The following is a 20,980-nucleotide window of genomic DNA, read 5'->3' on the forward strand; positions in this document are numbered from 1 at the left end:
TCTGTTACTCTTAATTTGTACTCACTTTCCCTTAAAAAAAAATGTGATTTGTATATTGACTGGTAAAATTTCATGATGTTCTGATAGCATAAAAATCTAGCCAATGGTAACATGATCTCTCCCCCTTCTTGTCAAAATGACCACTCATGAATAAAATACATATATAAATACTATGAATAATAAATAATTAAAATAAATATGAAAATATAAAATAAAAGATTTAAATTTATTTGTGTGCATATTTTTCTCTATCGATGTGCCAAGATATCAAAATGAGTATTGGTCAGTAATACTGTAACTCTTTTTTATATTATTGTTGTAAATGTCAGTACTATTGTTTTACTGAAGTATCAGGAATTAAATTTGTACCTCTGTACAGAGTGTGAGCGCTTTGCCTGACGCTGCACTTTTTCCATTTGTTATGGTGAGGCTTCTTCACTAGATTTATACTGGTGTTCAGATTGGGAGTCGGGAATGAGGGGGATTAATCACATACGGGGCCATTCCTAAAAAATCTTATGAATATAAACACATAAAATTGGGGGGACGATTTTGAGCAGTCACTCTTAGTTTGTCAGGGATACACAGTGTATTCTTTTGACTAGATTATATAACCATGACCCCTGCTCTCGAATACCTCAGCAGTTATATATCATGGTAGGTTACAATAGTATAAAGACATTAGGTAATGCTTTTCTAGGGGTATCTACTTCGAAACACGTGTCATCTTTAAAGTGTTCGGATTGTAAAGAATACGTTTGATGCCATTCACGGTCAAATGTATCTAACAAACCGCTAGAATATTATTCTCGAGTGCAAAAAAGGAGCGGAGTAAATAGCAATTTTTATAGAATTGACTTGGACTATCCAACGTGGCCACCCCCGCTGTAAGGACTGAGATGGTATCATCCTACATGGCGTAAAGTTTCCTTCCGCGTTGTGAGCACTGTGAACGTGAGTTTGAGAGGCGAGAAGGTAAGGTCGCGGGTATGACAACATTTATTGATTTATCTTTGTTGTGAGTGAATGGCAGTTAAATCGAGTTACATTTAGGGAGGACGCGGTCGTTACAAACCCTAAAACATAGAGTAAATGTTCCGTTTTGGGCCAAAAGTAGCTGACCAATGTTATGTCTAGTTACGCAATGTGAGGCTAAAGTCAGGGTTTCTTTACCTTTGTGTGCGATGATGACCACTTTATGCCATGTGGCAGCTAATCGTAATTTCTCATAAAACTCGGGTTAATTTAGGGGCAATGCGTGTATGCAATGTTTTTTTTGTTTTGAGAATAACGGGGGTCAAAATCAAGTCCTGCTAGCAAGTTGTCGAAATTGTGTTTACATGTACCTCGGTACATGTAAAGTAAAGTGGTTGAGAGTAACGTGTTAACCTTTTGTCAGCACATCCAGTTACTCATTCACATGTTGTATTTGTTCTTTGCGAAATTGTGACTTGTGTGGATGAACAACGTGTATGTCCAATCCATCGTTCCGTTGAACACGCCGATGGCAACAAGACTTTTAAAGCCTCTTTCATTGGATTTTAATTAGCAACAAACCAAGGTTTCACATGATGGTGACCCCATCCCTTGTGAGCTGCTTTTATGAATGACTAAAATTGAAGCAGGGCTTCACTTTTTTCTAATTTGAGTGATATCGTGGTGATTTCACTCAAATTTCTCAATCACAAAAGTTCTTTTCTAACATCAAATTGTTTCGTGAATGTTGTTACTTCACCTCGAGATGAGCACATCTGCCAGCAGAAGTACACAAATTGATGAGTTTCATCAAATGTTTTGTAGGAATGGACTATGGGCTAAATTATTACCTTCAGACCAAAACTGGATATTTTGCTCTTTTTTATTTATTTATTTAGTGTTCCTATTAATTCAGCGCTTTTAACGTCAGTCATTTACACTGCAAGTAAAACTATTGGGTAGGAAGCACCTTTGAGTAGAATGGAACAGATTCTAAATTAGTGCAACATGTAACATGGGGAACTGGAATGTCATCTACAGTATTGGGAGTTTCTGCAAACGGTGAGAGAAATGAGTTATAAAAGGTATTTTTCCGGTTCTTGTGTGAACACACTCCTGTTCAAATACCAGGCTGTTGTGATCATCAATCAATAACAATTCAACTTAACTTCCCCTAAACATTAAATTTTTCCCTAGTTTAATTTTACTTACTTCTCACTCGCATTGTTTTTTTTCTTCTAAAAACAGGTTTATGCTGGCTTCAGTTGGGTGTTTTACCAAGTGTGTGTTCACTTTCTTCAACCATTGTACCTCTTCCAAGGCTGACACATCTGCCGATAATCTTTAATATGAATTAATGCAATGTCTGTCCTACACATGAACTGATATTATGTGAGTGCCATGCTGCATAGGATATTATATGTGAGGTTGTCATTTGTTGGTGAGTGCACACAAACTTTGGGATTACACATTGAAGAAGATTTTGTTAGCAGGGAGGAACATTGGGATCCTGTTCATGTTGAAGATACGATAGTGGGTTTATTTTTCTGTGAGACATGTGGCTCTGGCAGCCTGTACAGGGGCCTTGAGATAGGAAATCAAAACATGAAAACGCTAGACTACAAGTACTCACAAAACAGTTTCTCAAATGCTATAAGCTTGCATTCTGGGTTATGTCACATTGCATCTGTTGAGAGAACAGTAGTACCAAATACAAATATAGAGCTTGTTAGTCCACACAGACCCTCGTTTATCTGTTGAAAATGAATATTGAATGTTTGTTTGTTTGTTTTTGTTCCCCACTGTATGTATACATACATGTGTATATATGCTTTATGTATCATGTATACATGTGTAAGTACTGTGTATATCACTGAAGTCGGGCCGAAACTTCGTACCGTATGTCACAATTTGGTAAATGTTTTCAAAAATCAAATCTCTACTATTGATCAGTCCACAAGTGTGAATGCTTAATGGTTTTGAACAAAAGTGACAAGTTTGGAGGTACAAGGTTTCAGCCTGATGCCAGCGATATGTATGTGTACAGTATGTATATAAATCTGTGTGTTGCTGCTGTGACAGCCCTATTAACTCATTCACTACCAGTTATTTTAGAACATTTCTAAATTTTCAATACCCACACTATATTATGTTCAATAATTATATACAAACCAAATCTGCCAAATGACAGAATAGACTTTCTCCTTTCTGCTTCGTCCCGTTCTTTTATAATCGACAGTAGAAAAATGTAGGGTGCACAAAATGCAGCCATTACTCCCATGGACTCTGAAACATGTTTATTTCGTATAAAATGGGGCAATGATGCCATCTACTGGTGGTTGTGCATCAGTAAAGTTGGAGCATAATCTGAGTCTTTCCCCATCTTAACCCTGTTGAAAAAAATGTCATTGACAAGTATACTTATACTTTACTTATCAAAGGCAGTGAAATGGTTAAATGATTAAGTAAGCCTGTGGTTTTCATGTTAGCCTGTACTAAGGTGTCCAACTGTGTATATAGCTCGGAACAGTCTTTAAAATAAAACATTATGTTCACCCATAGACTTGAAACATGAGCTCAGAGCACAAAGTCCTTTTGGACCCATTAAAAAAAAAGAGAGAGAGAGATGCTGTTCTTGAAGCTGGACTGGAGATTCCTGTTGCTTTCCAACCAATTGTTCAATAATGCTTGCACAAAAGCAGGCATTGTATAGAGAAAGTAAACGCATTAGCCACATCTGTTAACCATCATATTTCTCAGTGCAGTTGAACTGGTTCTGTGCCACTATCCCTCTTCATTCACTATATCCTTCTCGAAACTGCAGCCCCCCCATCTTACAACTCATCAAACATATTTGGTATTAATTCAGGTATGCTCAAAGCTGGAAGTAAAAAAATAACAATGATAACTTTGATATATAATAATCCTGTTCCTAATTAAGTCACAGAGCCAAAAATGGATATACTGTATATACATTGTAACAGAGCAGAATTATATGATCAGTAAACTTAAATGATTAGTTATTGTCTTATAGTTTGCCAAAAACAATTTATGAGACCAGTTAAGATGATTTTGTCATTGAAGAGATTGTTCAGAACTTTTTATTTATTTATTTGTCTCTAGAAAAGAGGATGGCAGACATGGAACCTGACAGCGCCACCCAACCCATGGCTGACGAGGACGAGCCTCTTTTTAGCAACCTTGACCTCTTCCTCTTCTCTCTGATCGTTGGCCTTGTCATCTATTGGTTCATGTCCCGCAAGAAGCCTGAACCCCTGCCTGATTTTAAGAAGATTGTAACAATGTGAGTTTCCTTCATTTTCTTTCTTTCTTTCTTTTTTTTTTTTTTTTAAAGTATCCTTGAAAAAACATTTTGAGAGAAATATCATGACGTAGTCTTACTTGGAGTGGTGAGAGAGGTGGTTCTTCTTTAAAAGAACACCCACTACATTTTTGTTAATGTTTCATAATTGTGATGAGGCTACTCAAAATGTCATCCAAAAAGCTTTGTGAATTGTACATTCAGTTCATGATTGGTTGATCATTGAACTGGTTATGCAAACTGAAATCAAGCCACGGTTGTTTTAAAAAGTGACATTAGAAGAATCATCCTCATTGTCATAAACACATGCATATACTGTACTTAAAATATGTCTATTGCATTTAAACCATCTCAGAAGTGAACACTAAACTTTGGAACAGGTGCTGACTTTAGCCTGGGTGCGTACCTTCCATATTGGAATGAACGGAGTGAACCCTCTTTAAAGTCTTTGGGGCGAGATGGGGCCACTAGCATTCACATTAAATACACATGCAGCAAGTGCGCTTTGTGAGGACCAAACCAAGGTAACGTAGGAGAAATTAAGTGGAAAAAGGATTACTATGTACATAGCCAAAAGTCGGCCCCCAGTGTAGGAATATTTTGCCTACAAATTAAATGAGCAGTGTGAGTCGTCAACACGGACAAATTAGAGCGCCAAATTTGTTTGATTGTTATATCCTCAAATAGAATATAAAGTGCTATGTGGACACTTAATCAGAAAGGAACCCGTTAAGGCTAGCAGACGAACATCCTAAATCAGGGATAGGCAAATTAAATGCTGGAGGGGGCCACATCGGACCACTTACTAACTAGATGTACGAAAAAAATGCAATTTTGCATATGGGCAAAATACGAGCATATGTGTGAAATATGTACTACTACTTTTATCTTAATATATTTTATTTTTGATAATACATTTTTAAATGTATAAAATGTCCACTCTCCTAACCCAACAACAAAGGCGTTGACGCAAACATCAAAATACATTACTACATACAGTATTTTTTTCCCCAGTGCAAAGGCACCAAACTGTTGAACGAGAAACCAAGATTAAGTGCAAGAACTAATATTTGTGCACCTATTCACAAAAATCAACTCACTCAAAATTGTAATATCATTGCTGTACCCTAACCCTAACCCTGTTTATCATTCCAAATCCACAAATAGTTATAAGCCCTACTCTTGTTTTAGTATTGGGAAGTATAGACTCAGTGTACGGTTAAGCGCAACCAGCCATGTATGCCATCTAGTGGTGATTGCTGATATTACAACATAAACACTACACCTGACCCCTGCATATTTGTAGTTCTATCATATAATCATATTTTCACTCTTGACCTCTTATGAATTCTTATAAGACATTAAATTGATGTAAACCACATACTAAGAAGTGGAAGAAAAAGCACTTGATTTCAAAGCTTGCCAGTTGTCTCATTTCATCATGCTTCAAAATGTTTGTTTTTTTATTCAAGGAGTCGAGTCCATTTACTCCATCTACCAAACAAGACAATGATAATACACTATTGGAACATTTTGTAATATAATTCTGTATAAGGGTCATTCCAGAATTGAAGGACATTTGGGCTTCCACGTTTTTGAAAAACTACTCCAGACTTATTTGGTATTTTAAAACCATTTTCAAGCATTCTTTCCTCTTAGTTTGGAGTCAATCCTTATATAAACTCGCTGATCTGAAAGTCTTATCAAAATTGATTGATTTCTAGTTTGTAGTGGTCAGTTCCTGATCCTGAAGGAAAAATCTAAATTGAAATGCTTTAGGCCTGTGAATGTTTTGGAACCGAAATTGTCCCTCTGTGTCATCAATTCTTGTCACACATGAAAGACACATTTAAGTAGGAGTCCTTACATCTTGAGCTTAAACTTTCAACATGTAGCTTTCATTATCTTTCTTGTCTTTGCGTCTCCCCCCCCCTCAAGTCAAAGCATTCCCTTGGTTGTTCCCTCCTTACGTCACAGCAGACGAGGGATGGAGGCTTGGTTTGTTTCCACTGAACTCTCAGGGAACTGGCTACATTTGTAGACCCTCCCCAACCACAACACAAATTATTTAACCACCCAAAACTATGCTCTCTGAGTGGTTGAAGTTTTGTCACTGAAAGAACTGTTGAGTTTGTGAGCTCTTGACTTATTGTGCGAGGGCTGGTCACCAGAGGAATGACCATCAGGAAGCATTTTGTTACTTTAGTCGATCTGTGAGGGGAGGGGATGCAGGAAAGGAGCATAAAATGAAACAAGCGGAAAGATGGTCTTCTCCCCCATTTAAGAGTACGCTGATTACCTAACTGTTTTGAAGGAGGCGTAGTCTCCATGTATTTTCTGTGCTTTTGTTTTTTTGGCCCTGGAATCAGGAGAAAGTTGCGTGCCAAGCTTCTTTTGTGAGGTCTTTCCAAAAGGTGGACGTTGAGGCAAAAGACAAGCAACCCTTTCTTCACCCGGAGTTACTTTTCCCCCCCAACCTTTCCCCTCTCCCTTTTGTGTATGTGCGTTAGATGAGCTCCTCTGCCATTGGCCCTTGTCACAAATGGAATCCTTTTATGATAAATGAGGTTGCCATAGCAATGGCATTCACCTCTCTCCTCCAGTGATGTGGGGGCGGGTGGGGACAAAAACCTACCATTCAGCTCTTTCCCCGCTTTTAGTGGTCCACGGAGGAGTGGCTTTGGTTAGTGGACTAGCCAAATCCTTAGAATGGATCTTGTAGACTTTTTCGTGCCTAACACCTTTCAGGCCGGAGAGGAAAAGGGGGCGGGCCTGAGGGGGAAGGCTTTTCAGCCCCAGAGTGCTTCAGTGTGTGCTGGTGTGGGTCTGCAGCTCTGCTACATTTTATGGGAAAGTCAGTTTCCCACCATTGTGTCCAGACACTGACAGGGCTGCAGTTGGCGTATGTCTGAGAGCGAATATGAGAAACAGACTGGATTCACGGAGCAGCACAGGAAGAGGTTGAATTCAGATAACGCTGGAGCCACTGAGGTGAAAGGAGACCACTTTTTTTTTAAGTGTCTTTCTGGACTGTGGTTGTTTTTGTCTGCTTGTGGCTGTGGAGTGTTGACATCCTGCTATTGAGACGGAGTGTGGCGGTTCACGGTGTGGCGTTGCCTAGCCAGCGGTGATAGTGGCTGTGCTGAGCTACAGGGCTACATGCCATGGGCTGTGTTTTTTCCCTGCCAGAAGACAGGAGAGATGCTGCCGAGAGGTCAGTAACCTGTTTGCTTGTCTCCCTATCATATATGCACATTAACTGTTACCAAATGATGCTTAGTTTTGGACTCTAGGTAGTTTGTGGTGCTCTTTAATGAAAGATCAGGATGTGAATTCTTAATCTGCTGGATTCAGACGTGACCGAGTGTTTGCAACGTTATTTGAAATGATTAAATGTTTTTTAAACCAATAATTGCACTGTTCAGTTGCCATCAGTAATGAGTCACCTAAAAAAAAGAAATAGAAAATGTTGCGTACATAAGCTTGACACTGTCAAGCTGCATGGGTCAATGAGCTTGTTTTACTTAAAACACAAAACCGGCTCATACTGTTTGAAAGTGCATATGGTAATTATACATCGGACAATTAACTTTTAACCATCCTGTAAGTTTCACGTGTGGGGGGAGGGGCACATTTCCATTTCATTTTGTGACAGAGAGACACAAGAATGTCAAGGAAAAGAGAGGAGGGCTTGGAAGCACAATATTTGAGATGGCTACTGCACAGAAACTCTGCTTTTCATACAATACAACTTTCTCCTGAGAATTCGATGTATTTTTCATGTGCTCAGGTTTGTTGCTTATGATGCAGACATTTCCAAGACCATCTGATTATGTTCTTCGACTCTCTATTAGATCTGACAGGAATGCTTGAGCTTGAGGGCAAACGTCTGCTTTTCGATTTCCATCTGGAGTTATCTTCGCTCCAGAGTACAAGTGTTAACCACAGGAGCCTGTTTTATGGCGTGTTTGGCATCAGATTCTCATGCTTGAATTCTAATTGGTTTCTTACGTTTACAGTAGTCTGGCTAGGCTACATTTTGCAGATAAACAAGCATTATATGATCACCTTTTATATACGGTTGACAGCTAAATAATTAACATCTGAAATCTCATGATTAGATACTCATATTAGTTTATCTATTCGATGTTGTGGCAGTCTATGTGATGAATTATTGTTTGTGATTAATAGGATGGGTTTTAAGGGAGAATGAGTTGAACAGTGGCACAAACAACCCAAATATTTGTGTAGCGCCAAAATCCCAAGGGGAAGCTAATAGCCCAGGAAAGCACATGAATGATGTGACTGAAAGAGGAGAACATGACCTGTGTGACCATTGAGAAGCAGGCTAACAGGCTGAGGACCTTGACACTTAACGATTGAATTTGATTGCAGCATTCTGGGCACAGACTGTATTAAATCATCTTTTGTGTTAAGCGGACTTAGACAACATAAGTTACTGTATAAATGCGCTGTGAAATAATGACAGTGGTACCTTGATGCATGACCACAATTTGTTTGTTCAGCGGTGCTTGTCGAACTTCACTTTGATCTGCTTGCTTAAAAACATTTGCCATAGAGATCAATAACAGTTGTGCTTGAAAGTTTACATACCCTTGTAAATGTACAAAAGATAAACGTCACTTAATGACACAAAAATGCTATGAGTTGTCAATGTGCCACCAAAAATCACATGCACATCTCTACTTATGTCCACTTCAGCCCCTGAAAATATCATAACAATTGCCACGGTATTTTGGATTTTATGGGCATAAAGACTTTTTCTCACCATACTATGTGCTCATAAATTTACATAGCCCTAAAACTTTCAAGCACAACTGTATATTTGCAGTAATTGGTTCCAGAGCCTAAACTGTTGCCATCATTAAACATTTTTTTGGTGCGCAATCTATTATGTAATATTTTTTTTATTGTTAATTTTCTAAAGTATAAGCAGACGACAGAAAGAATTACTTCAAAATAAAATGATTGTTGAAACCAATTAGACACTCTAAGCCTAAAAGATAAACGTGGACAGGTAATACTTATAGTCACTGATGCACATGATGCATCTCATTTTGCCACACAAGTCTAAAATTTCATCAACCACTAGCATAACCTTAACAATCATAAGGCTGTAAAACAGTAAATAGCAGGAAAAGCAAATGTAAAGGTTTGCATCTTCAATTAGTGCTGTTTTATCTGTTAAGCATTAGTCATGCGGGTGCTTTGTTTACAAAAGGTTGGTTAATAATGGCAGCCAAAAGTGATTTCAAGCAAATGAGCAAAACTACCTAACAAAACAACCTTGCAAAATATGAGCATCACTCATCCACTTGGCGGTTGTAGCCAACTATCACGGTAACTTCCGGTTGAGACCTTGTCTTGTTGACAAAAGGCAAAGGAGACAGCAAAAATCTTTGATTACTGAATAGAATTAAGTCAGCTGAGGTGTTTTGTTGGTCATCTTTGTGGAAAATGGCAAAAGGTATAACAGACATCAGTGCAAAGTAAACACATAGAATACACTGTCCTGTTACACTGTTACACTGATTGCTCGCATGCTATGTCATGCAATGTGAGATTTTTTTTCTTCTTTTCTGCAGAGTATGCATATTTTATCAGACCAAACTACAGGTTTTTCCTCAGCCCCCCTCCCCCCCTCCCCGATGCTGCTACTGTTTTTCTGCAATAATACATGTTGCGTGTCATCATGTCTGTTGTTTTGATTTGTTCAACCGTTTATCACCTCGTGAATTTGTTCTGGCTTTAATTGACAATGTGATGAAGATTACAGTGATGCGAGATTTACAAGGACTGTAATTATTCACATAATCTTCTAAAATCTTAGCTGTACTAAAAATAATAGAAACACATTTTTATTTATGTGATTTATTTATTTTTGTTCTTTTGTCACTGAAATGATGAAGATTGGAAAGGCACTTGGTCCTGATGATATACCTGTGGAGGTATGGAAGTGTCTAAGAGAGGTAGCAGTAGAATTTCTGACTGGGTTGTTCAACAGGATCTTAGATAGTGAGAAGATGCCTGAGGAATGAGCCTTTGAGGCTGTTGTTAGAGAAGTACAGAGAAGGTCAGAAGGAGCTGCATTGTGTCTTTGTAGATCTGGAGAAAGCTTATGACAGGGTGCCCAGAGGGGACATACATTTTGTATGCAGAAGTCTGGAGTGACAGAGATGTATGTTCAAGTTGTGCAGGACATGTATAAGGACTGTAAGACGGTGGTGAGGTGTGCTGTAGTAGGTGTGATGGAGGAGTTCAAGGCGGAGGTGGGACTACATCAGGGATCGGCTCTGAGCCCCTTCTTGTTTGCTATGGTAATGGACAGGATGACAGACGAGGTTAGACAGGAATCTCCATTGCTGATGACATTGTGATCTGTAGTGAGAGCAGGGAACAGGTGGAGCAGAAGCTAGAGGCGTGGAGGTTTGCCTTGGAAAGGAGGGGAATGAAGGTTAGCCGTAGCAAGACGGAGTATTTGCGTGTGAATGGGAGAGACCCAAGTGGTAGAGTGAGGTTACAGGAAGAGACCAAGAAGGTGGAGGAGTTTAAGTATTCAAGGTCAACAGTCCAGAGCAAAAGAGTGTGGAAAAGAAGTGATGAAGCATGTGCAGGCAGGCTGGAACGGGTGGATAAAAGTGTCAGGTGTGATGTGTGATAGAAGAGCATCAGCTAAAATGAAAGGAAAGGTTTATAAAAAATGTTGTTTGTTCTGGAGACAGTGCCACTGAGGAAAAGACAGAAGGCTGCTGAGGTTCTCTTTGGGAGTGACCAGGATGGATAGAATCAGGAGTACATCAGAGGGGCAGCACATGTAAGAGGCTTTGGAAAGAAAGTCAGAGTGGCCAGACTGAGATGGTTTGGACATGTCCAGAGGAGAGATAGTGAGTATATTGGCAGAAGGATGCTGAGTTTCCAAATGCCAGGCAGGAGGTCTGGAGGAAGACCAAAGAGGAGGTTTATGGATGTAGTTAAAGAGGACATGAAGGTAGTTGTTGTGAGAGCAGAGAATGCAGAGGACAGGGTTAGCTGGAGGCAACTGATTTGCTGTGGCGACCCCTGACGGGAAAAGCCGAAGGGAAAAGAAGAAGGTCACTGAACTCATTGTGGCACTGTAATGCAATAGAAGTACTGTACAAGTTAAATGTCATATAAGCATGATTGCAAAATTATTTTTCCTATCTTAATTTTCCATCTGCTTTCCCATAACAAGTTAAATATTTTGTCTTTTCCAGAGCACCCCCAACAAGAGAAACCAGTTTCATCGAGAAAATGAAGAAAACAGTAAGTTCTTACCCCTACTAGTCTAAATGCAGTATTTTGATTATTATTGCGCAACGTCATACGACCAATCCCAGAAAACAGGTGAGCCATGTCGTTATTTGAGCCCTTGGGCAATGTGACGCCATTTTCAGTCAATAGGAAGTGAGAGGGCAAACGTTCATTCCAGACAACAACATCATCAAGTTCAAGTGCAGCTAAGGAAACTTGTATAATCTGAGAATACTCTCCAAAGTTAATAAAGCTCAAGTTGAGAGTAAAACTGTCTTAGTAATATTAAGCCAAAAATGTGTTTAATATTGTGGTTATAGTCTGCAGAGATCTGGAACTGCACTGAGGTTTTTTAAATATTTTGCTTGCCTTCTTAGCTTCATATGAATAAGAGCAAATATAATAAACATATTGTTACCAATATGGTAACAATATGTTTTTTTTTTCTCTCTTCCATCCAGTCGTTGTGTAGGTGGATAATTGTTAAAAATATTTAGGGTGTGAATCATGTGGTTTTGCTACAAATAATTCAGATACAGTCGTGATAGCGGAAAAAAAAATTGGCCCAGACCCTGTTGGTCTGTATTGTGAATTCTCATAGCAACTTCGTGTGTACAGATTTGATCACAATTTCACTAGTTTTCTTTTCAGTTTGTCTAAATTGTTTTTCTGTCCATTGTCGCCCTCAGGGAAAGAACATCATTGTGTTCTATGGCTCCCAGACTGGCACAGCAGAGGAGTTTGCCAACAGACTCTCCAAAGACGCTCAGCGTTATGGCATGAAAGGAATGGCTGCTGACCCAGAGGAATATGACATGGTAACTTAAAACTGTGTAGTGTGCAATATACATGTGGAGTTTCTAGTTTCTTGCATTTTTTTATTTTTGCGTCATTCCTTTCCTCCATTTCATCAGATTCTGCTGGGGAAAACTCTAATTTATTGCAAATGTCAGAAATGATTCAAATTCAGTCAACTTTTTTGTTGAGCCGAGCGAGTGTGTGCTATTTCAATAACACAATAAATTGTGAGCACTATAGTGACCTCAGACATTTCCAGGAACAATGTGCACCACAACATTTACATATATGGAAATTGCAAACGTTTGTTATTCACTGCTGTCTGCCTCTGTCATATCCTTCAGGGTGAATTGTCTCGTTTGTCTGAGATCCAAAACTCACTAGCCATATTCTGCATGGCCACCTATGGAGAAGGAGACCCGACAGATAATGCCCAGGATTTTTATGACTGGCTGCAGGAAAATGATGATGAAGACCTCTCTGGGCTGAACTTCACGGTGAGGTTTATGATGGCACGGTTGCGTTCATTTCTAATAAATAGTGCCAGTATGAGATGGCATGCCAATATTGTTTAAAAGGTAGCTTTATTTTGAAGTTTTGCACTGCAGTCACCCACCGTTGTGAAATTTAGCGTCAAAGTGTTCATTCAGTGCCACGTAAAGTTTGCCCAACTCTGAAGCTGCAGAATGTTGCTACCATTGTTTCTGTCTGTCTCGGGGGTTGCTCTTGTTTGTGAAGAATTCAAACAATTTCCTACTGAGTGCTGACAATTATTTTTAGGCCATTGAGCAGGATACATTGGATTTATAGTCGCTCTGCAACCGCAATGATTTTTTTTGACCTGGCGTTACTGTTAATTTTCAAATGTTTTGACATTTGTCATCTTTATAGCAGTACATGAGATTTTATTGGCCGTAATTGCAAATCCCTTCTACATTTCGTATGAAGTCACTACTTTTAAAGCTTTAAAGTTGTTCATCAATGTAAGTTATCCATTTCAGACAGCCAATTGAACAAGAACGTTGTTGTTGCTGTTTGTGAGAACAGTATTTATAAGTTGACCTGCATCAGAAACTGGCAGCTTTGATCACGAGGGCCATAAATGTTTTATCCATGTCTCAGAGGGTCATACTGTGAACAAGCACCGTTAACGCCTTTGAAGACTTGTGCAAAAATACATTTGTTCTTAAATTTTTCAACATCCATTGAAAACGTTTCAAACTTAGTTTGCTAATTAACCATCAGAACAAGAACCACATAAATAGCTCAACACAACTAATATAGCAATTGTTTTTATTTGTCAAATGTCCAACAATTGAAAGTTTGTACACTGCAGGTTGAATACCTTGTGATTCAAGCTTTAGATATTAGAAAATACTAGTTATTCAATCAAATAACATTTAATAACGTGAATAGCATTATCACTAGTTAAGACAGTCCCATCTAGGCTGATTTATGAGCTGATTGAGCCTGCTCAGTTGAGAAGCAAAACCCCTTTTAAGACCACCACAACAGTCTAGTTGCGATCAATTCAGTGGCCTATGAAAGAAATGACTAAGAATATTCACGGGCATACTGTATATGAGCGTTCATACGTTTATTTGCATTTCCTGTCCAAGTGCATAATTGTTCTTTTCATTAATTATTTGAAATAACATACACAAATTTCCATATTTATGAGCAATATACCTTTTTCATAGCAACACTATTATGTATGGTATAGTTAAAAAAAAAAGAAAAGAAAAAAAGAGAGAGATCTAGGTAATGGCATGCAAAGGAACCAATTTCAATACCATATGATGCACTTCAGATGAAATGTCCACAGCTGCAAATATAAGTAGCTGGCTCCATTAACATCATGTTGGACATGCCTGATCAGAATTCTTTGCCTGCAGGTATTTTCTTTGGGCAACAAGACATATGAGCATTACAACGCCATGGGGAAATACGTGGACAAAAGGTTGGAGGAACTCGGGGCCAAACGCATCTTTGACCTCGGCTTAGGGGATGATGATGGCAAGTAAGTGAGAACAAAAAACAAACCTTGCCATTTCTGATAGTGTGAAAGATTAGATGTCAGAAATAACTACAGTCATTTCTCATCAGATAAGCGCAACATATTTCAGTGATCTTAACGGTTAAAATATTTTTGACTGTAAATATCTAACTTCTTTTTTTACCTCTTACCTTATATTTCTTTGTTTTTCTCTCAGTTTGGAAGAGGACTTTGTCTCGTGGCGGGAACAGTTTTGGCCAGCTGTCTGTGAACACTTTGGCGTGGAAGCCTTAGGAGATGACTCAAGGTGCATGTATAGTCTTTGTAATGTTTTATATTGTTCCTTTTCTTTTGATTTGACTAGACGGATAACAAAAAAACTATCTTGCTGCATAATGTTACACAACAAGCTATTTTGATTCATTGTGTGCATGATGCTTTTGTAAATTATGAAGTGTAATTCAAGTTTATGTAAACTAACATAAAGTTTGGTCACATAGCATACGGCAGTATGAGTTGAAGGAGCACACTGACATCAACATGAATAAAGTGTTCTCGGGAGAGATTGGCCGTCTGAAGAGTTTTGAGGTCCAGAAGCCGTAAGTACTGTAACAGAGAAATCTGCCTGCAGCAAAGTTTACTATAGGTCATTAATGGCTTGCTGCCTCCTAGTGGACATTGTTTTTCATTTTTGCACTCTGCAATTTACTATATAAAATTCTGTATAGATGACACTTATAGTGTGTAAAATGTGTTGTATGTACAGACTAAACCTAGAAAAAAAAATGTTACAATGATTTTAGATATTCTTTATTATTACAGTATCGGGTTAAAGTTATGTACTCTGATTTACAGGCCTTATGATTCTAAAAATCCCTTTTTGGCCCCAGTCACTGTCAACCGTAAACTCAACAAAGGTGGTCAGAGGCATCTGATGCACCTTGAATTAGACATTTCAGGCTCCAAGATTAGGTGAGTATTGGGCTCCACGGGGTTGAAGCTAATACAATTGTGAGAGTGCTTTTCATCTATCTGGCCAAAGTCTAACTTGTGGTATTCTGTGATTGCAGATATGAGTCAGGAGACCATGTGGCTGTTTTTCCTACTAACGATGCAGCCTTAGTCAATAAGTTGGGACAAGTCCTTGGTGTGGACCTTGATGTGGTTATCTCTCTGAACAACCTTGATGGTATGGCATTGAAAGCGCAAAGTGCTTTGACTTAAACAGCTGGTCCCTCCAATCCGTCATGAAATTTTGCCCTGATATCTGCACTTACATAATCAGCTCCTTTATGATTGCTGCATTTGTGTGTTATTGGTCATGATGTAATAGTTATAATAATTACTGCTTGAATGAGCAATGATTGATTAATACCAGAGTTGTTTAGGCTGAACTGATAGGGAGTGACTCCATTTACACATTTTTAATACAATATAAAAATGACGAGACGAGACATGTATACACATTTGTGTATACATGTCTCGTCTGTGAGGTAACTAATGTATACATATCCGTTGTTAATTTTTCAGAGGAGTCCAATAAGAAGCACCCGTTCCCCTGCCCCACAACGTACCGCACAGCTCTGACTCACTACCTCGACATCACACACCCTCCTCGCACCAACGTACTCTATGAGATGGCGCAGTATGCTTCGGACCCCAAAGAACAGGAGAATATGCGCAAGATGGCCTCCTCCTCCCCTCAGGGCAAGGTCAGTGTGTGTGTGGTGTTGTTTAAGGTGAAAATGTATGTGATGCATTTAAAATATTCAGCGATAACAGGTGGAGATTGACGTGAATAAATTGCCTTATTTACCTCATACTTGAAAATGTAATCGTATAAAATTAATCTATTGTCATTGTATGAGTTGCCATTAAATAACTAAATGCAGCACATGCTACATATTGTACAATGTAGAGTCGGCAGTGAAATAACATATTGTACATATTTTTGGAACATGGAAAGAAACTGGACTACTTACTGCAAGAGAGCCCACTCAATCACAGCGGGAACATGTAAAGCCCAACCAAAAAAGGCTAGAACTGATACAGATTTGAACCCAGAACCTTTTTTTGCTGTGGTGCAACAATGCTAACCATTGCAGAAAATATATTGCCTCATACATTTGCAATGGCAGAAAAATGCTGAGTGTATTTTTGGCATGAAATGTATGTATTGCATGTCAAGTGCAACAAAGTTATTCCACTCAAGTAATTGTAGTAAACTTGACATATGTGGTTTTTATCCCCAGGGCAATAGCATTTAGCGTCTTTTTGTGTTTCTTCTTCTCTTTAGGCGCTCTACCACAGTTGGGTGTTGGAGCCCTGCAGAAACATTCTTGCCATTCTGGAGGACATGCCCTCATTAAGACCCCCCATTGACCACTTGTGTGAGCTGTTGCCTCGTCTCCAAGCTCGCTATTACTCCATAGCCTCCTCCTCTAAAGTACGTCTCTCATCAATAACAGAATGAATTCAGCACTTAATTTGGATACAGAAATGGTATCGTCTTTGTTGCTCAGGTTCATCCGAACAGCATCCACATCTGTGCCGTGGTGGTCGAGTACACAACCAAGACAAACCGTATCAACAAGGGAGTGGCCACTAATTGGCTGAAGAACAAACTGGTCACTGACAATGGCCACAAGTCTACCGTTCCCATGTATATTCGCAAGTCTCAGTTCCGCCTACCCTTCAAGGCCAGCGTCCCGGTGATCATGGTTGGCCCTGGGACAGGAATCGCTCCCTTCATGGGATTCATCCAGGAGAGGGGCTGGCTCAAACAGCAAGGTATTTATAGATGTAAATGAATAATAATAATAATAAAAAAATAGAGAAAATAATAAATAATACTCCCCAGTATATAGGTATTGTGATTCAAATCAGTGTTTATTGAAATGTATAATTATTATTAGGTGTACCTGTGGATGAACTAGTGACACATGTTGTAGACTCAGTGGCTATTGTTGATGTTTTTCCTCTGCTGTCTGTGTACAGGCAAGGAGGTTGGACCGACAGTTTTGTTCTATGGCTGCAGACATAAGAATGAAGATTATCTCTACCAAGAGGAGCTAGAAGAGGCTGAGAAGAATGAAGTCCTAACACGGCTTAATGTCGCCTTCTCCCGAGACCAGGAGCAAAAGGTAGAATCTGAGACTATCCAATTGCTTGCTTGTATAAAATTGACCTCAAATTACTACAAAACAAACCGACTCTCATCAGATTGTATTCTGACTTGCACTGGTTTGTGTAAACCGCTCACAAGATGTAAGGATATATGCCAGCTAAATAGTGAAAATATATTGTGGTTTATTTTTGTGTTTGTGTATTTAACATACTCTATGCTATAGTTTGTGTATTCAAACCTTCTCTTTTGATATATGCAACCAATACAAGGTTTTCTTATTTTTTTCCGGCATGCAAGGTTTATGTGCAACACCTCATGAAGAAAAATAAAGAGGACATCTGGAAGTTCATTCACTCAGAAAATGCCCATATCTACATTTGCGGGTATGCTTTATTCATTGTTGGTTTATAGTCTGAATAATTCCATTACACTGCTATCTCCTTATTGTTGGACACATGGAAACATGCAAGTCTAACCAGGTGTGTCTTGATTTATAGTGATGCAAGGAACATGGCAAAGGATGTGCAGATGGCCTTTTATGAGATAGCAGAAGAGCTTGAAGGCATGACGCGCACCCAAGCCACAGACTACATCAAGAAACTGATGACCAAGGGACGCTACTCACAAGACGTGTGGAGTTAAAACCCTCAAATCATGGCCTTAATCTCACGACTCAAGCGGTTGTTTTTAATTTGTGGCATCTGTTTTTTTTGTTTGTTTGTTTAGATCGTATTTTATTGTGACTGAATTTGAAAATATTTAACATTCTTTTATTTTCATTCTGGTTCATGAAGCTACAGGTGGAAGCCCTACCTCTGCAGGTTATTTAGTAAACCCATTGCACAGCTTTATTCTACTATTCATCTATGAAATGTTGTCTCTAACTGGATCACCAGCAGTTGCCCTTCAGCCTTCAGCAGTGTGCAGGCCCCCTGTGCTGTTAAATTTGCTGGCTGTAACAAGGTGTAAGTAAAGCGTTATGGCCCTGGATTTTTCTCTCTCTTTAAACATTAAATAGGAATGACAAGATGCAAATCAAATTACCGGCATTTCTTATGTTATTTTTATAATTATGAATTTTTTAGTGAGTGAATTAGCAAAGTCACACCGTTTTTATTGTAAACACTCTTGAAAGAGTGCTAACATAAGCACTACAGTCGACCCCGGCCATTCGTGGGGCTGACGTGTATAATTGACATCCATTGAAATGCATTGGGGAAGAGATATTGTTTCACCTAAAAAAAAAAAAAAAATTAAAACACGAACATCCGATATATGTGATATACGGAGAAATGGTGGGAATGTGTGTGTGTGTGTGTGTGTGTGTGGGGGGGGGGGTAAATATTGGGGGAGAATAACAGCTTATGCAGGAGCCAACTGTATACATACACGAGTTGCCTTCTGAGAAAAATACCATTAAATATGTTAGAAAATATGAAGTTTTGAGGGAAATATTTGTAATTAACTGACATCAAAGAATGATGTAATGTTCAGTTTTATGCTTGACAAGGGACTTTTACTGCTTGGTTTAATCAGTAATTCACTTGAGATGCAGGTAGGTGATGCAAAGGGGATTCTTTACTGTATTTTATTTCTTACAAGCATGCAGTTTTTTTTCTCAATGAAAATGTATAGGTACAATGATAAGTGTTAGAGCATTTAAAAATCTGACCTGTAACAGTGTCTGGCCTCCTGGATGTTTTTTTATGCATTTGACTGAAAAACAAAGTGATTTGTCCAGTGCCAGTAACACTGAAATACAGCTGGCTGTACATTTTGATGCAACTGATGTAAATATTGTCCAGTCGCTTATGTACCACAATAGAGAAAACATTTTTCTCTGTCCCTGCTCTGCATTTTCCCTACTAATTTTACATGAATCATAGATTTGGAGAGTAAACAAATGTTGCCATTCTACCAACCAGCTAGAGTGCAGCCTGTGCCTTTTAAACACTGCCTTACATATTGGATTAGTCAACATCACTTTAACTATTTTTATTTTTCCTTCTGGATGTTTCATGTACTATAACCAGGCTGAGACACTTTACTGAGAACTGTCACTTTTGTCCATTCCTCTTTATGCTGAAATTGTCTGATCGCAAGGCTCACAATTTTTTATATGTAAATTAATAATAATAAAAAAAATGAATAATTTATGTGCTTGATTTCTTAATTGCAATTTAACTGTTGCATTTAAAAACGGATTTTTAAAATTCATTAACAAACGTAATTACTTTTAGAGTAGTGAAAGGTGTTAAAATGTACTCATGCAAATAGGGTGCGATACACTAATTTGCTACACAACTTGATATATAAATCTAAATGTGGTAGGTTTGGTCAAAATCTTACACTGTAAGACATATGAAGATTTTTATTTATTTATGTAAGTGCACTGCTGGCGACCAGTACATTACCTGTAGAAGGTGGCTGAATAGTGTTTCTCGTACTTATGCTAATGTAAGAATGTTCCCAGAGATACTGTTGATACTGGGGTCTGAATAGGGAGTTTTTCATATTGCAATTTCATATTCAGATTTTCTAATAATTCATTTTTCATATTGCATTGGTAACATTTCATATTGACTTGTACCTCAAAAAGAAAAAAAAAGTGAGTGTTGGAACGCGGCCATCAGTGGCCAGAAACTACGCTGGCGTGTGGAATCGGGAAGTCGGAAGTCCGTTTAACTTCACGGGTGGAAATCAAGGTTGAGGGCTGGCTGCTGCACATCTGATGCGGATAGCTCCCACGGATTGTTTTTCCTCACCTGGATCCTGTCTCCATGTCATGTCTCTCCACTCAATAAGTGTTGCGTGTGTGTCTGCGTGCGTGTGTGTTTTCCATTGACTGCAAAGCACATTGTCTTGCATCTTTAGTGTTTGAAAAATATCCATCCATCCATTTTCTACCTCTTATCCAGGGTCGGGTCAGATTAAACAGGGAAGCCCAGACTTACCTCTCCCCAGTCACTTCAACCAGCTCCTCCGGCGAGATCCCAAAGCGTTCCCAAGCCAGACGAGAGCCATAGTCTCTCCAACGTGTCATGGGCCATCCCCGGGGCCTCCCGCTGGTGGGGAATGCCCGGTGCACCTCTCCAGGGAGGCGTCCAGGAGGCATCCGAACCAGATGCCCGAGCCACCTCTCAACGCAGAGGAGCAGCGGATTGATTTTGAGTCCCTCTAAGGGAGACCCCGGACACCCTGCGGAGGAAACTCATTTTGGCCACTTATACGAAAAATATATATAAATAAAGTTTATTATTATTTATTTGCACTTTATAATTTTTTGCTGTTGTAGTTTTTTGAAGGCCTCAATGGTATTCTGTATCCCACTTAGTGTTTTGTTTTTTCGCTTGGAATATTGTATACCAGTCCAATCTTATCATGATGTAACATTTGTATTTTCAGTTTATTGTGCTCAGGGGAATTCATCAATGAATGATCAATAATCAATAGGCCTACTGTATTGTAG

General features: G+C 38.9%; 1 protein-coding gene across 4 annotated transcripts; it reads left to right on the forward strand.

The window, feature by feature from the left end:
• The first annotated feature begins 859 nt into the window (after positions 1-859).
• On the forward strand, positions 860-19,667 carry porb (P450 (cytochrome) oxidoreductase b). 4 transcript variants are annotated; one of them, XM_077566322.1, is made up of 16 exons: positions 860-975; positions 4,099-4,279; positions 11,554-11,602; positions 12,280-12,408; positions 12,733-12,885; positions 14,284-14,408; positions 14,602-14,691; positions 14,885-14,983; positions 15,240-15,356; positions 15,455-15,573; positions 15,915-16,096; positions 16,681-16,830; positions 16,907-17,174; positions 17,382-17,527; positions 17,809-17,894; positions 18,009-19,667. In XM_077566322.1, the coding sequence occupies exons 2-16, from the start codon at positions 4,107-4,109 to the stop codon at positions 18,151-18,153; spliced, it is 2,031 nt and encodes a 676-aa protein (XP_077422448.1). In that variant the 5' UTR covers positions 860-975; positions 4,099-4,106; the 3' UTR covers positions 18,154-19,667. The 4 variants fall into 4 exon arrangements, with proteins under 4 accessions (XP_077422448.1, XP_077422449.1, XP_077422447.1 ...); XM_077566323.1 differs by having other exon boundaries at positions 968-987; XM_077566321.1 differs by lacking the exon at positions 860-975 and adding an exon at positions 1,989-2,037.
• The last annotated feature ends 1,313 nt before the right edge of the window (positions 19,668-20,980 follow it).

This window comes from Vanacampus margaritifer, chromosome 5 (genome assembly GCF_051991255.1).
Source record: "Vanacampus margaritifer isolate UIUO_Vmar chromosome 5, RoL_Vmar_1.0, whole genome shotgun sequence".
NCBI lineage: Eukaryota > Metazoa > Chordata > Actinopteri > Syngnathiformes > Syngnathidae > Vanacampus > Vanacampus margaritifer.

What these genes read in the sequence shown, in the direction of transcription:
- porb (XM_077566321.1), top strand. Translation starts at nt 2,004, where the DNA reads ATGTCATCTACAGTATTGGGAGTTTCTGCAAACG. An exon ending in GCCTTAGGAGATGACTCAAG is followed by an intron (nt 14,692 to 14,884) that starts GTGCATGTATAG and finishes TTGGTCACATAG; the next exon opens with CATACGGCAGTATGAGTTGA. An exon ending in GGGCTGGCTCAAACAGCAAG is followed by an intron (nt 17,175 to 17,381) that starts GTATTTATAGAT and finishes GTCTGTGTACAG; the next exon opens with GCAAGGAGGTTGGACCGACA.